Below are 17,412 nucleotides of genomic sequence, written 5' to 3'. Positions count from 1 at the left end.
CCCGGCATGAGCCCTCGGGGCGCCGGCGGCGGGGGGCTGTGGGCCGCCCCCTTGGCCGCGCTGCTGTCTCTGCCAGGTGAGTGCCAGCCGCGGCGGCGCCCAACTTTGCGCGCGGGGGAGAGGGGGCGCAGCCTCCCCGCAACTCGGGCGGGCCCCGCCGCGAACAGGTGTTGTGCTGCCCCGCCCCGGGGCACGTTTGCTGGGGCCCCCCGGGGCACCTGTTTGCACCCCCACGCCTTTGGCTTCCTCTTCTGCTTGGGCCTGGCGGCTGGGAAAGTTCAGGGGCGCAGAGGCGAGTGGGGCTGGCTCAGCTGAAGCACAAGGCGCAAGGGAAGTTTCTGTCAGGAGGGGACAGCGCCGCGGGGCAGCTTGACTGGGGGTTGCTTGAAGGGCTGGACAAGCCACTCTGACCCCCCTCCCCTCAGCCTCCTCTGCTAAGGCGAGGCATGGGTCTTGGACGGCTGCCGCTACCTCTGCACAGGCTCCAAACACCCTTTGAAAGGCAAGACTGTCGCCACCGAGCCCCGCTTCTGGGCAGTGTCTGCTGGGTCTTGGGAGTCATTCCCGTGGGTGCTCTGCTCGGCGTTCCCTTTCGGATCCCTTGTTTTGCACCTCTGGTCTCGCTCCCTTCCCTGCTTTCCTTTTACTTTGTCCTGTGGAATTAGTTGCTACTTTCTCACTAGCCTTCCCTCTTAAGGGAGGTTTACAGTTTTTCTTGGTGGGCATTGGCCTACGGTACCTTAAAGTTGCAAATTGGGCTTGTCACCACAGAAGGCTGCCTCGCACACAGGGTGCTCCCTGTGGGGCAAGGACAGGAGGGACAGCACGACGCCACCAACAGAGGCAAAACGCACTGCTGAAAAGCACTCGGGGACGAGGCTGAGGAGGGCCACAGGAGAAGCCCTGCGGCGCAGACTCTTCAAACACATCTGTTGATGGGCTAGTTCTGCCCTTCTGCCAGCTGCAGCTGTGCTTTGGGGTCTGGCTTCCCCAAGGTGGCCAGTGTTAAGAGTTAAGACTTGTAAAGATGCAGCTCTTTTAAAGCACTGGGTTCGTATTCAGCAGTACCTAAATGGCTTGGGCTCCCAAGGTCCATTTTTAAAGCCCAGGCCACTGGGTTCTCTTGAGGAAGTAAGCTCTCAATTTCAACACGGTGGATGGTTCAAATATATTTCCCCACCTATTTTCACTCATTCAGCACGGTCATGTCTGGGTTTCCTCTCTCTGGTCCATTCACATTTCCAGGCAGTGCCCACTGGCTCCTTGGACTCAATCAAGGGCCAACGGGTGCTGTCCAGTGTACTCTGTTTGGTGTCCCGCCTTGGTGCACTCTTTTTGAACCTGTGGCCCTCTCTCCCATCCCTGTTTTCTTCTTTAGTTGTTCCCGGTAATCACTTGATGTGCACTTAGTGGCCCCTCAGTTTAAGGGGGAATTTTAGCTTTACTTGGTGGGCAATGGTCCACACTCCCCATGCACATCAGATAGGCCTGTCATGTTTGGGTTGCTAACCATTCAAAAGCACGCCTGTTTCAAAAATAACATTTTCTATCACAATTACCAGTGGGTGGAAATGATGAAAACATTCCAGAGGATGTGAGATTTTTCTAAAACCTTATTACCAAACCCCAATTTTAGAACAGATTGGAGATGATGTTTTACTGTCCCAAGGCATGGTTAATGATCTAACCGATTTTTCTTTTGAGGTTTGGGTTTTCATTTATTTATTTATTTTTTGTATAATGTTGGCAGATGCTATTTGACACATAACAAATTTACCTCTAAATAAAATATGTCAATTTACACTACAGTAATTGTTTCCCGGCATCTTCCTCCTCAATATTTAAAGATACACAAGACTGAACTGCTCCACAATTTTGTTTCTTTTTTTTTTTATGCCTTTGGAAAATGCGTAGAAGCTGGTGGAAGGTAAAAGTAACAGTGGTGCAGGTATTTGTGTTATAATATGTATCAGAGTTATAATTTTTTGTTACTTTGTAGCTAAACAATCTGGTGATGGTATGAGTGTTGGATGCTTCGCTTGACTTCTGATGCACTAAAATATATTTAGGTGGTTTTGTATCCATATAACATTTGGAGGAGACCCACAGGTGTTTTCCACTTGGAGTTCAACATTTAGGGAGGGGCTGTGGGCTGTTTGTTTTGCTACTGACGGCAAAGTATTTAAAGATGGCATTGCATGCAAGATGATATTTAAAGAAAGGGTGGAACATTTTGAAAAAATGCTGCAGACTCTTTGGAAGCCAAGGAACGTGTATTCAATTTAAGTGCTTAAAACCAAGCAGAAAAAAAATATAACAAGGTACGGTCAGACTGTATTGAATTGTCCAAGAGGAACTAGGTATAGTGTTGTGGTATTTTTTTGGTTGTGAAATGCTAGTGATTCTTTCACACAAAAGCTAATTTGCTGATTTGGTTAAGTTTTTAATGCCCATATTGCATACTCTTCAGCTCAAGGGTAATGTCTTTATTTCTTTTGCAAAGCATTATGGACAGTTTATGCAAATATTGTAGAATAGCTATCCCCTGCCCTCCTGACGAGTACATGAAAAGTGGGGAAGGAATTATACTTAAAGCTTTGAAGCCTAACCTATCATTACAAATCAATCCTGCAGTTGTTGCCAGCAATAGCATATTGCAAATGTTCAAACGTGTTAGAAATTGCACATTGGGAACAGCTAAACCGAAGAGTTTTTAACAAACTGCTGCTTGGACCCTGTGAGGTAGTGTCACCACAGGTGATGTGCTGGTGCATAACCACCCACATGCAATTTGGGGCATGGGAGACAGAAGTGCTCACAGCCCTGCATTGATCCAGCCTGAGTCCCAGCAGCTGCTTTGCAACTTCTCAGGAAACACTTGAGTCCTGATCTGAAACACCCCCAGCTGTTTCATTCCAGGCCAAGGCTCCTTTTACACAGTATGCCTCAGTCCTGCCATGCAGCACCTCCATCTGTTCCAGATCTGTCCCCTCTTCCTTGCAACTCTGCTGTAGCTCCTCAGCCATAGCAAGAGGCCTGTAGCATCACTGGTTCGGCTGTGCTAAGGCATCTTCCAAACAGATTGCCATTTGTGTCGAGCTGTGTGGTTTCATGACATGTAGATCAATCATTTCACTTGTGACCTTACTTTAGTCTCCAGTGGTAAAGCACACATGCCTCTTGGATTTCTATTGCGGGCTTCCTTCTTTTAGAAAATAGGCATATCTGATTCTCTATTTCTTTTGCCCTCAGTACTCTTCAAGTGTTTTTTTTTTTCCCTGTGTAAGATTCCTGCCATGGTGGGATTTCAGAAAGACTTCTGGCACAGTAAAAAATTAGCTTCTTTGAAACAGTGGAATAGGTAGTCCCAGTGCTGCCGAAACAGTACATTAAGAACCTTACAATTTCTTGTTGCTTTCTTAAAAGGTGAGCCACTATTATTCTACCAGTATTACAAGGGTAGAAACTGAGGCTTCGAGTCTTTTACTCAAGGTCAGTGGTGGAGCCATGATGAGAGTCCAGTAGTTCTAGCTCCACTACTCCAAGTTCCAACTGCTGGAGAACATATAAATTCATGTGGCAGGATAAGCAATATTCCTAATGGTACTCTTCAGGGATATTCACTACTAAATTGTGGTGAGTCATCTATATTTAGCAGGATGCTACTATCATCATGCTTTTTAGAGTAAAGTGCTTTTAACACAATTTATTTCAAGGAGAAATGCACATGGTGAGAATCTATTCTTTGGCATTTTCTCCTTGTTGAGCATTAATGCTCCTTTCTTTTTATAAAAGTTTAGAGTGAAATTTAGCTTCTGAACATAAGCAAGGACAGGTATAAGGAGGTTACTTACCTCATCGTTTAATACCACAATGGTTTTACATTAAGTAAAAGAACACTCCTGAAATGTTTGTTTGATAGGACAGAAAACATTGCCCCCCACCTCCAACTTCCTTATGGGGTGAGGAATTTGAAGCGTAGAGGGGGGCTTTGGCTTGATCGCTGCTGTATAGAGCATTCTCTTAGCTCTGCACCCAAACTCAGAATTGCTTTGCTTACAGTCATGTTATTAGATAATTTTCTTTTTCTGGAAGGTAGAAAGGGGTTTACCATTATTAGTTATTTACAGTGGACTGATTTTTCCACGTAAATTATTATCTGCTTAGTTCTAGTGGTCCATCACATTCATTCTGGGTTCAGACTTAAGTCATTTACAGAGCTGTGCTGAGGACAAAATTCTGTTGCACAAAGGATTTCAAAATTAGATTTCATTCTGAATTGAAATGAAAACTAAAATTTTGAATTCTCCAAGGGAACACTGTGAAAGAAATTTCATTTCTGGCCAATCAAAATACTTTATTTCCACCTTAAATTTTTGTAATATTTAATGCAAAATAAAGCATCCTAAATAAGACATCATTTCAAATGGAAAAATGTAAATGGTTCATTCCAGAAACATGAAAATATGTTTCAACTAATATTGAACCTTCTTTCCTGGTTTTTTCTCCTCTGAAACAAAATTCTGGTGAAGCTGTATCCAATTTTGTCAGAATACAATCTGTTTTTTGCTAAAGTTTCTCTAGGCAACACTAGTTTGTTTGTTTTTTGTTTCTGAAGGAGGTGATAGGATTAAAAATGATTAAAACTCCAACTCCTCATGACCAGTAATATTTGGAAACATTGTTTTGCTCTAATAAATATTGATCTTCCCATCCTTCCTCCTCATCTTCTGTTCTGACTGCTGCATGTAAACACCTCATGTACAGATGCCATGCTGCTTGTGTCCTTCCTTATTCATGTCTAGGGAGAGTCCAGTTTGCACCAAAATGAGCTGATGGTGTAACATGAAATAAGATGATTTTCAATCAGCAAAATACAATTTTAAAAAGCTACTAATCTGTTTCACCTTCTGCAGCAGTTGTTGGAAGAGAATAAAAACAGAGCTGATAGATTTGACAGCCATTTTATTACTTGTGCACATGCAACATCATGCCTTCTGTCTGGATATGCACACTCATTTGCTTTTATTCATGCAGTTCTATCCAAGTGCAATTCCTGTAGTAGAGAAGCCAGAGTGCTTATTTAGGAATTAAAAGCAGTATATCATTATTTCTGCCTCTGGTCTTCCTGAGTTAACACAGCTCTAAGAGTGTGAGCTGCAGGCTATGTTCTCTTGTATGTTGGCAGCAGAAAGTTGGTGTCTAGATTCTAGGCTGTGACATTTGTACACTGGTTGTCTTCAAAACACAAAGGCTAAAGAAATAAATTTCAAGGGAGACAAGGGTTAAAGACAGGAAAGTTTACTTTCCGTGGTACAATTCTACAACATTGAACACAAGTTGCCAAACCAGTGGTTTTGTGGAGTCCAGAACCCAGTGCCAGATGCTTCAAAGGAAGGTACAAGAACATCCATGGAGATGAATTAATTAATAAAATGTATTTAGCTAATAGGCCCCCAGTGTTGTGCTGGAATGAAAGTGCAGTAAGGTCTAGTAGTTACTTTGCCATAGATAAAAAAAAAATCAGAACAGCGGCAAATTAAAATGATCAGTGCCCCACTCCCTTCTCCCCCAGTTATCAACTTCTGATAATTAGTTACTGCTGGATAATTTGATAATTCAGTCATTGATTATGTGCTTTCTCTTGGGAGTGGTGAATTAACCAAAGTTTACCAGAACAATTGTCTGTGCATCCACATTGTCTTCCTGCAACTGCCTGTTACCTTGAGAGAGATTTTTAAGCTGAACAGCCCAGCCTCAGAATGAAGCTAAACGGTGAACTCCAAAGTCCTTAACGTACCAAATCAAAAATCAGTTGCAGGAATAGAAAATAAACGGGCAGCCTCTCCTATTAACCTAACCACAGTTTTCCTTCCTACTCTTCCTGTAGAAGTGAGCTGCAGGTGAGCTGTCCAGCTTCAGCTGTTCTTCTGCCTGCTTTATTAACATTTGCCTTTTCACAGAATCCTTCCATCAGGACTCAGTGGGTGGGGGTGGTTTTTTATTAGGCTTCGCTATCTGTGGATGTTCTCATTATTATTATAAATGTGCGAGCTTTTGTGAATCCTGCTAAGCTCTTGGTTTTAATGATAACCTGTGGTAATCAATTCCTCAGGTTAATTATGCTCTGTGTTTAAAAAAAAAAAAAAAAAAATGAAGTATTTCTTTGCATTCATTTTCATTTCTTCTTTTCAGTTATATTGAACATCCCCTTCTCCTGTTTAATCAAAGCACCTGAAATGAAAGCACCTGATTTGTTTTAACCATTCAGTACTTTCCAAATCTTCCCTGGAAATCTCTGTATTAATTGGGAAATTACTCCTGGCCTATAAACATTTCTTTGGTTGTCTGCTTTTGAAACTGTTCTGGTTTACTATGTTTTGAAAGAAAGTGTCCAGAAGCAGCCACAGTAACTGTTTCCAGATTTATTTTTATCTCATTTTTAGACATCTTGTTTGCATGCTTGGTGACCACTTTTGTGCACTGAACAGATGTTTTCATAGAACTGCTCACGGCGATACTGGAATATTTACCCTGAGCAATTACATTAAAGTTGCAGTTTCATAATGTAAACATATATTTACAATTATTCCCTCAAGTATGCTTTACTTTCCTTTTCCTAATACCAGATTTCATCTTCCATTTTACTGCCTATTTTCCAGCTTGATTAGATCCCACAGAAGTTTCTCACAATCTTTTTTTTGTCTTGGCTAACCTACATCATTTTATTAGATGCACATTTTACACCTCACCATTTTTTGAATTCTTTCCAGTTCATTAAGAAATATGTTCAACAATATTGATACCATATAGATCATTGGGCACCCATTACAGATGCTCTCCTGGTTTGTCCCCTATCATGTTCATTTAGGTATTTTGTAACTTGAGCTTTAGTTATTGGTTCAACCTATTTACCTCGTGTTGCTGCACGTTCTTAAAAGTTAGGTACCGTACAATATTTGCTGTCCTCCAACTGCAGCTAACTACAGCTATAGGTTGTATATATTTTGCTAGCAGCATAGCTACTTTATGCTCAGATTTTTTCAGATCTTTTGGCTACATGCCATTCTAGTGACAAAAAACTTATCAGTTTATTCCATTGTTGTCTTTTCTGATGCCCTGAAAAGAGTAGTCATGCAGTGGGATTCTCCTTTGAATCTTCTGCAGTGATAACCAAAGCTTGAGAAATCATTTAGTTTCTCTGCAATGTCTTTCTCCTTTTGCCTCCTTTCTCACTATGAGGGTAATTAAGCATTGGAACAGAATACTAAGAGCAGTTGTAGAATCCCCATCCTTGGGGATCCAGCCTTGGTTAGATACACAGTTGACTGGGATGGTTTAGTTGGCTAAATCAGCTGCCTTGAGCAGGGGCTTGGACTACATGACCTCATGAGGTCGCTTCCAACACTACTGGTCTATAATTCTTGGATTCAAGGATTTTATTCCACTGCTTCTTACACCCTCCATTTGTCTATCAGACCCTGCTCCTAGTAAGTGTAAAGACATATTTGATATTAACTTTTGCGGTTTACTGTTCAGATTCCTCCTCAGTCATCCTCCTTGCCATCTTTTGAAGCTTTGTTTTTATTGAGTAATTTCTTGTCCCTTGTCATTTAGTGATACAGTGTATGTGTTTACCCTCCCCCATCCTTTTTGCTTAGAGGCAGCGCATACCTCTTGTGACTCTGCTGCATTTGCTTAAAGTATTCTCCAGCTTGAGTGTAAAAGATTTTAATTTTCTTGTTTTGAAGATGGGATCCTTTCTGACCACTTTCCTCATTATTATTATTATTGTTAGTAGTAGTAGTATAATCTTCCTTTTTAAAGTGCAAAAAGCACACTGCCAGTTGAAGGTGTACTCTCTCTCACAAGGATGTTGATCTTAATTGTACAGCCACTACTATTACTTTATGCCTTAGACTGTTACTTCTTGAACTGAATTCTCAGTATTGCTAGAACTCAAGAGTAGACTCTAATAAACCACAGAACTTGCTGTGCCATAGAGTACTGTTAAAGATGCTGAGAAACTGGTTTTTATAAGTTTTGTTCGGTTGTGACATAGGAACCCAGGACTGGCAGGGGTCTCTTGGGCCACTGAGTCCAGTCCCCTGCATCTGCCAGCAGTTGTTCACCCAAGAATTCCCCAAAACCATGACTTCAAACTCTCACACACCACAGCTACAAGGAACAACGTTAGAAACACTAAGATTGCTCTACAATTTCCACTAGGTGAAAGCAGAGGAGATGAAAGAATTGCCTATGTCCTGCCACTGTAAAGGGAAAGAAGTAGTTGGTTAATAAATACATGCTTAGAGGATCCTGGGAAGAGGATCAAGCTCCTTATTACACATGGTATTTAATCAGTTCACATGCAGGTAGCTGAAGTTACTTGTTATTACTGTTTTATCAGTTATGTCACTTGTATATTTAATATTCCTATCCAGAAGCCACTAATAGAGCCCAGGGATAATATACTTAAGTTTTTATAGCTTGGAATTGTATCGATACACGATCTGTTCTGTGCTACTGTCCACCTACAAATTTGATCTCATTACATTCTGGGGATTCTCTCAGCTATCATGCTGTTATTCCCAATCTGTTCTTCCTGTATTGTTTGCCTATAGTAGTCAAGTGTGTATGTGGTGCCATTCCAGCATATATCAGCAAGGCTGGCTTAGTCAAGGCCCTCTTCCATCACAAGGTGTTCCTGTTCTTCCCACATAGGTTGGGAGTTTCTCATGTTGGTAGTGAATATAAACTTGTATCACAATTATTTTAATATGCAATGTACCTTTTTACTCAATTTAATCCTGTCCTAATACACTGTCACTGCTTCGGTGCCACCTTGACTAGGTACAGATACCTGTGTGTTACTGATATGGCAGGGGGATGTCTTTGTCTGGCTAGAGTATTCCCCCATACTTTCCAGATGGGACTGTAATCTGGCAAATTCTGTAGTCCCAGAACCACGGAATATGCCCTGTACTGGTCATGCACATCTGGGATAAATTCATTTGTCCAACTAAACCATACTAAACACTGCATAAATCAGTAGTGGTATCATCCTGGAGTGAGTGGTTCAGAGCAAGTCTAAGCATCAAATGTTGGAGTCATGGGAATCACTGATTTTGACACCTGGGTGGTGTATATGGACTTTCACCCTTAGTGAAGTAGATGGATGGAGTTCCATGTGTATTGGCCTTTGGGCTGAGATCTTGAAAGCTAAGGCAAGCCCCGTCTGCATGCTTGTTTGCTCAAGGTACCAGGACACCATAAAACTGCAGGAGTTTACTGGGTGCTTTTGTTCTGCTCCTGTCTGCAGGCATCATGCTCTCTGTCCAGGAGTGACTTCCTCTGTGTCCTGCTATGTGTGAATGCTGTCTGAAGTACTCTGGGATCCTTCAAGAAAGGAGAGAGGTTTTTTATCCTGTTAAAGCCTACAGTAATTTGTTTTATGGAAGACCCTTCTGAGAGGCTGTGCCAAGGGCTTCTGATATGGGCTGTGGGACTCCTGCAACTCAGTCTGCTCAGTTGCTCTAATGCTGAGTTGTAACTTGAAACATTGGTGCTCTGGGCAGCACAGAGGGTTGGGTAAAAGAACTGAAGCAAGCTCTTACCTTCTGGCACATGGGCTGTGGCAGCACAGGCTGCTGCTGCCTCATTATAAGCTTTGCTGCAGAAGTGGGGGGTAATATGAACTCCTTGGAGCTGCCACTCTGATACCCTGTTTGCCCCCTGCAACTTATGCTACTGAACTTAATGCACATCTGTTGCCTCAGAAGCCAAAGGGGTAGCCACATTCCCCTACCTTTTAAGTCATGGAGCATGAAGAAATAGTTTTTGGGGTGCTGCAGTGGAAGCCAGTAGCCAGGATTGAGCATGGAAAGCTTGGCTAGTTGTCAGAGGGACGGAATGGCGTTGAGTCCCTGTGCTGCAAAAGCACCCCTGGCTCCTTTTGCCCCTGGAACAGCTGGTGTGCTTGGAGCCCTCCTCCGCCATCAGGCCGTTCAGTGCCCATGCTGCTTATGGCTCCGGTACAAATCATTGGCCTGTCTGCTTCAGCTGTGCAGCACTGAGGCAATGCTGTACTTAACAGGGGTTTTGCTTCTACCCCTGGGGCACATGCTGGTTCTGGGTTTTTGTTTTTTCTTGTGGGTCCTTTCTCTCGTCTGCCTCTCCCCATCTTGTTCTGGCTTCTTGTTTCTGTTCCCAGTCACAGATGAAGTGTCTGCTGTGCACAACAGACAGTGATTCTTTATCCATGGAGCAAGAGCAGCACGGGCAGCAGCTGTGGGAGGAGGGAGAAGGCTGCCCAGCTGGCCCCTCAGTTTTGCCCTGCCTGCATTCTGCGCCCCTGCTCTGGAGGGGTGACCTCTATGGGCGATGGGAGGGGAGTTCAGTCTCCATGCCTTCCCGCTCCATCCTTGTTGGAACAGCCTTCCCTTCTGGAGTCAGCAGTTTCTTGAAGTAATTGACAAGAGGTGCCGTGGAGTTGCTGAGTCAGGGAGAGCTCTGCTTGCCAAGTGACTGCAGCAGAAGGAGGCTGTTGCTAGTCTCCAGTGGAGGGAAGCCAGCCTATGGTGGGCTCTTTGTCTGCCTTTGGGCCCCCTTTCCTTTGCTTGTGCAGTCAGAGGTGCACTAGCAGCAGCAGCAGTGATGCTGTGTGTGAGGGGACTGCATTGGGGGGCGGGGGGGATGAGGGGAGGGCTAGGGATGGCTGTTCTTTTGGCACAGGACCAGGAGCTGTGAGGCCTGGGCTCTGTTCCCTGACTGCTACCACTGAGGCAATTTGCATTGCTTCAGTTCTGTGATGGCAGCAGTGGGGGGCTGCAGACTACACATTGTGGGGAAAGGGCAAAAAGACATGATCTTGCAGCTGTGGGAGCCAATGGGGGCATGAGGAGTGAATGTGATCCCCGTCTAAGGGGAAGAAGCCTACAGCTGAAAGGATGCTTCGCATTCTGGAGCCTTGCTTTTGTAGTGAAGTTCTACCATTTATGTACTTACTTTTTAACATGGTGCCCAAAATGGATGGGAGGCAAATTCCAGATCCAAAAAGATAGATCCCTTTCCATCTGCATCAGTGTATAGCTGCTGCCCCATTTAAAGTGTCTCTGAAATTCAGGGCCGAGGTGGGGGTTGCTATTTACTTCACTGGGCACGGGACTGACTTTCTTATGCATGACTAACACAAGTGTTTACCTCACAGCTATATTTGCCCCAGAGACTTCCGGGGGGAGCTGCAGCTGCTCCTACCAGTTTTGCTCCCAGTTGAATTCGTCTTGGTTTGTCTCTGCATCTGTAATATGAGGTAACACCTTCCTATCATGCCCTGCACTACATCATTGTTATACAGCATTCAGAGTACTATAAAATATAATTTGCCTTTAGAATGTGGCTTTCTCCCCCAAGAGATTTGTGTGAGGACTTGTGAACTGGTGCTTTGGTAAGAGGCGTAGGGAATATTTGTTGTCTACAACAGCCTTGGGGTAAGAGGAAAAATGTTAGAGACAAAAGGTCCCAAAAGTTCTTGAAAAATTTCCTCACATCTGTATGGTAAACTCCATTGTTTTTTAAAACCATGGAGAAAATGGGATGCTTCCTTATCTCTGAGGTACCATTTTACAGATTGGTACATGAAGGGCACGAGCACTGTGTTATTGGCCATCTCAGTGAACTGGATGCCTAGCAGAGACACTTTCACACATCTTGTGGATGAAAGCAGGAGCCAATCCAAAGAAGTATGGGGATGCAGCCATACCCCACTTCAGCTGTGTCGTGCATGTGCAGTTAGCTCACCAACTCATTAACATGGCTGCTGCCAGACCCTGTGTTGCTGCAGCTCTGAAACCCAGGGGGTAAACCCTGCTGCCATTTGCCCCTGTCTTTTTCCCCTGCTGCTGAATTTGGCAGTCGGTAAAGGGGCAGCAGGGGGCAAGTAGAAGTGACATTTAGCTCCTGGGTCCCAGAAGCATGCCAGTGCCAGCTCTGATAGAAGCTGTGCTGACAAGCCAGTGAGCTCAGAAAGCTCGCTGCATGTGTGGCACATAGGGCTGTGCAAAGCTTTGGATCATGATTTGGATTCAGACATGATTCAGATGATTTGGAGGCCAAATCTATGAATCCAAATTGAATCACTGGAAGCTTTAGGCTTTCCAAATCAATTTGGAGCTTCTGAATCGCTTCAGAAAAGCTTTGAAGCCAATTTGGCCATAGTGTATAATGGGGAATCAATGAAATATCTATAACTTTATTGTTTTTTGTCTTATTTGGAGGACACTTGCAGGAATGGTAGCCTCTGCTGAGAGCATGAAGCCTACCAAGAATCAAGAAGATCGGTGCAGGGGTTTGGGAGGAATTGCACCCCAAATTCTTGAAAGCAAAACTCATGTCATATGTATGTTGCACCACAGGGGAGGGAGTGAAAACTGCAGTGGTTCCCCCTGATGAGGCCACAAAGCCTGCCAAGTTTCAAGAAGATCAGTGCAGGTGTTTGGGGGGGAACTGCACCTTGAGCTGTGGACAAGCAAAACTCATGACATGGGTGGCACTGTGTGTGTTAAGGTGAAGCAGGGTGAAAGCTGCAGGCCTTGAAGCCTGCCAGCTGTCGAGGAGACTGGTGCAGGGAGGTTCTGGGGCCCTGCACCCCTGGCTGCTGACAGACAAAACTCATGACTTTGGTGCTTGTGCAACTGACTGCGTCTCTCTTGGGGCAGTTGATTGTATTATTTCCTCTCCTTAGTCTGTGTTTTTGTAGGTGTTAATTGTTGCTAATTAACTGGCTACATTAGCTAGCTACTGTGTATTAAGCTGGTGCCTGAGTGAATCATGATTGATTGGTCACTGGTAATACAGTAGCTTAGCGGCCAGGCCTGCAGTAGTGTCTCCCATGCCCCACCCCACCTCCCAAGACCAACATCTACTACACACCATAGCTTGGTGTCATCTGCAAACTTGCTGAGAGTGCATTCCAACCCGTTTTCCAGGTTGTTGATGAAGATATTGAACAAAACCCACTACTAACCCCTGGGGCACTCCACTTAAGAACAGCTACCAACTAGACATCATGCAGTTGATTACTGCCTTCTGTGCCTGACAATCCAGCCAGTTTTCTATCCACCTTGCAGTTCATGTATCCAACCCAGACTTCCTTAGTTTCCTTGCAAGAATGTTCCTTCCTTAGTTTTCTTGCAAGACTGTATTAAAAGCCTTGTTAAAGTCAAGGTCTGTACGTCTTCCCACATCCACAGAGCCAGTCATCTCATCATAGAAGGCAATCAGGTTGATCAGGCATGACTTGCCCTTGGTGAATCCATGCTGACTGTTCCTAATAACCTTCTCCAAGTGCTTAGAAACAGATTACTTGAGGACCTGCTCTATGATTTTTCCAGGGACTGAGGTGAGGCTGACCGGTCTGTAGTTCCCTGCATCCTTCTTCTACCTTTTTGTAAAGATGGGCACTATATTTATCTTTTCCCAATCATCCAGTACCTCTCCCAATCACTGAGTTTTCAGAGACAATGGCCAGTGGTTCTGCAATCTCATCGCCCAGCACCCTCAGGCCCCATGGACTTGTACACATCCAGCTTTTCTAAATAATCCCTAACATGTTCCTTTGCCAATGTTGGCTGGTCACCTCCTCCCCAAACTGTGCTGTCAGGTGTACTCTGGGAGCTCACCTTGCCTCTGAAGACTGAGGTGAAAAAGGCATTGAGTAGTTCAGCCTTTTCTGCATCATCTGTCACTACATTGCTTCTCCTGTTAGTAAGGGACTCACACTTTCCTGATCTTCCTCTTTCTGGTGACATGTAGAAACCCTTCTGGTTACCCTTCATGTCCCTTGCTACCTCCAACTCCAATTGTGCTTTGGATTTTCTGATTTCATTCCTGCATGCCAGAGCAATACTTTTATACTCCTCCATAACTGTTTGTCCAAGTTTCCACTTTTTATAAGCTTCCTTTTCGTGTTTTTGATCACTGAAGAGTTCCCTCCTAAGCCAAGATGGTCTTCTGCCATACTTGCTAGTCTTCCTGTGCATCAGGATGGTTTGTTCCTGAACCCTCAGTAAGGCTTCTTTAAAATACAACCAGCTGTTCTGGACTCCTTTCCCCCTTAGATGGGCCTCCCAGGAGATCCTGCCCATTAGTTCCCTGAGTGAGTCAAAGTCTCCTTTTCTGAAGTTCACTCCTTACTCTGCTGCTTCCCTTCCTTCCTTTCCTCAGGATCATGAAATCCATCATCTTGTGGTTACCGTTTCAATCATCTGGTCATATCCATGAAGCCCAGCATGCTCTTGTGCCCTGTGGCCCTCACGTGTCACCTTAAAGCCATGTTGAAAGAGCTAAAAGCATCAGGATACTTCCCAAATAAATTATTCCTTGCAATGTTCTGTCACCAAGTAAAATGAGGCACAGAGTAGGAAAGTGATATACTCTAGGTCGCACAGGATGCCTGTGGCAATAGCTTGCATCTCCTGACTCCCAGCCCCATGCTTCAATCAGAAGAGCTAGCTGCCTTCATAGTGATTTACTTCATCAGCAACACACTTAATTCCTTCCCTCTTTGAGTTTAATGGCAACATCTAGCAGATAGTTTATTGATTTTTGGTATTTATAGAAAACCTGCAGTGGCTAAATCAAATCCTGCCATTTTCTCTTTTACCCATGCTCTTGTCACTGCCTTACCGCAGTGGCCCTTATTTAGGGCCATCTGCTGAGGCTGCCTTTGGAAGGGGACGTGGTCAGTCTTTGACACTCATGCTCCATTTCATTGGCTAGAGAACCAGTGGTATTCTCTTTCTGGGTGCCATTCAAGGTACTAAATACTACCTTTAAAGCCATCCTTGGCCTTAAGGCATAGGTATTTAAGAGAGAGCATTTTCCCTTGGGTTTTCCTTGGCCAATGAAGAGCTGTTTGGGGTAGATGAGCCTCTGTGGCTCAGGGGCTGCATGTCCCCTAGGAAGAGACTCCCTCCCCTGCCTTTGAGACTCTGTTTCCCATGCCTTTGCATCACACTGGGAAACAGCTGTGTGCAGCCAAGTATTTGGTTGAATATCATTTGGTTTCTGCTCTAGTTTTAGTGGGAAGTCCAGCGTAGCTGGCTGTTATGGAAGGCAAAGACTTTTCTGAGGTATTCTTTGCTTGCTTTTGTATCTTCAGTAATTAACATACAGCAGGGCTGTTCTCCCTGGCCTTGTGCTCCATCTGATTTCCCTCTCTTTTCCCACATCTTCTTCTGAACCTCTTTCTAAATTTGACTGCTTTGCCCAGGCTGTGGTGCACCTGTGCTGTCCGTACTCCATTCCATCTCTTCCATGTCTTCAATCCAAAAACCTCTTGTATATTAAATGGAGAAATATTTGGGGGGGGGGGGGAGGTTGGCACTCAATTTCCAGCTTCTAACCCCCTTGACTCCTTTGAAAAGTCTAGATTTAGTTTATTCATTTAAAAATATTACTAAAAGGCAGGCAAGCCATTTTTTTCACTTTTCAGAATCATCTAAGGGGTCTTAGTCCCATTTTCAAAGGTTATAGTGCATCCTAGTCTTTACTGAAAGTCAGTGGAGTTTGTGCTCCTAATTCACTTACTCTTTTTGTTTTGAGAATACCACCCCTTGTCTTTATTGTTTGAAAAAACTCTGACTCTGGTACCATAAAAATATGACAGATTGATAGTACATTGCCTAGTTTTTCTTATTATGCATACTAAGACTTGACAAATGCCTCTGACACTGCTAGCCCATGAACCTGTTAGCCAGGGTGCTGATGATATGTGAAACCCAGACCACTGTCGTTTCAAAGTAGTAAAAAACTTGTGCACTGCTGACCATGTACAGTGGTTAATTGTAACATACCATCACAGCAGCAGTGAAATTCACTCCATTCACATTCAGAAGATGGTTCTTGCAACTCCAAGAACCAGAATCTTTTTTTGTTGTTGTTGTTGTTGGGTTTTTTTTGTTAAGGGCTGGGGGCAGGCTGTGGAAGAGGGTGCTGAAGAGGGGACAGGCAGTCTTGTTCAGCTGCAGGCTACCCAATCTTCCATGCCTCCTCAGACATGGCTGGAACTTCCCAGGCCAGATCTATAGGTGATGGCCCCTCTCTTACAGAATAGATTAGTGCATCATCATATTAACTGGTTTGGTAAAGGAAAGAGAATCAGCTTTCCTATAATATAGACAGTGGGAGGAATATCTGTTAATGAATACACCAGGAAAATGCAGCTCTCTGTTTCATAACTAAGTTATCTCATCATACCCAACAATCCCACACCAGAACACTCAAAAGAAAGTGGGGGTCGCTAAATTAAGAATTTTTGGCTTTTCTTCATAACAGAAGGAAAGTCTCACTCACTGCCCGTAAAACTTTCCAACTATAATACCACATAATTCAGAGACCAACAGGTAAGTGAAGGCTGCACTGAGCAAATGACACCCATAAGCAAAGAAATCATGCTAGAGGCAGCAACAAATCAAGGTACAAGAAGGGTACTGCACCCCAACACAACCTGGGGATTGAGCAGTTTGAAGAAGGGACTGGTATTCAAGTGTGACATTACAGAATGCTGCAAAGACTCCAGTAGGTAAACCTTCAGCTTCTTTGGCATTGCTCCTAATGTCACTCAGGCTCCACTCCCAACTTGGAAAATCAGTTTCCTTGTTACCTGCTTACTGACACTGCCCCCTGAACTCACCTCTGCTTAAATCATCTGTTCCATTCTTTATATAAAACAGCAGATTCCGCCTGTTTCACTAAGTAACTGATGTGCCCTAAAACAGAATATTTACATGATTTGCTGCTTTCCCAATTTGATCTCATAACTAACTGCCTCTGGAGCAATTAATTCATAGAGGTCTTCTCTCCTAACACCCCTTCTCTTCTCTAACAGAGATGCACCAATAGAGATTTTTGGGGCCCGATACCAATAGCCAGTTTTTAAGAAAGCATAATCAGCCCATACCAATCCAATTTCCAATACCAGCCTGGCAGCTTGGAGAGCTGCCGCAAGCTGATAAGTCTTGTGTGGTGGAAGGGGATGGGTGAGGAAAGGGGCTGGGGGGCAGATCAAGGCCCCCCGCAGTGAGGGAGGTGTGGGGCTAAGGCAAACACTGCCCAGCCAGGGCAGGGTGGGCATGGTACAGAGCTGTGCTTTATCCGGGGGGTGCAGCTCCCACTACTGCATGCTGCTTGTCTGGGAGCCACTGGTCCGGCAGGTTATCCAGCAGCTCCCACTGCTCATCCGGGAAAGCATGGCATGGGAGGGGGTGGATGTGCCCCCAGATCTGCACAGGGCAGGCTGGGGCTGTGCTAACCTCTTCTTGGCAGGGCAGGGGTATGCTGGGAAGAGGCTGGGGTGGGTGGGGGGTGTTCCAGCCACAAATTTGCAATAGCTCCTTCCCAGTGCAGCCCCGC

The 17,412-nt window shown here is 44.4% G+C and overlaps 1 protein-coding gene across 1 annotated transcript in view; it reads left to right on the top strand.

The window, feature by feature from the left end:
• Nucleotides 1-6: 6 nt before the first annotated feature.
• IGSF11 (immunoglobulin superfamily member 11) overlaps nucleotides 7-17,412 on the top strand; it is a 166,129-nt gene continuing 148,723 nt past the window's right edge. The window contains exon 1 of the mRNA XM_019527622.1: nucleotides 7-76. Coding sequence (XP_019383167.1) covers nucleotides 7-76 — 70 coding nt within the window. The remainder of the gene's footprint in view (nucleotides 77-17,412) is intronic.

This window comes from Gavialis gangeticus, unplaced genomic scaffold (assembly GCF_001723915.1).
Source record: "Gavialis gangeticus isolate Ggan-Ray unplaced genomic scaffold, GavGan_comp1, whole genome shotgun sequence".
NCBI lineage: Eukaryota > Metazoa > Chordata > Crocodylia > Gavialidae > Gavialis > Gavialis gangeticus.
The sequence above is the reverse complement of the archived record's forward strand: the minus strand, read 5'-3'. Positions and strand labels throughout refer to the sequence as shown.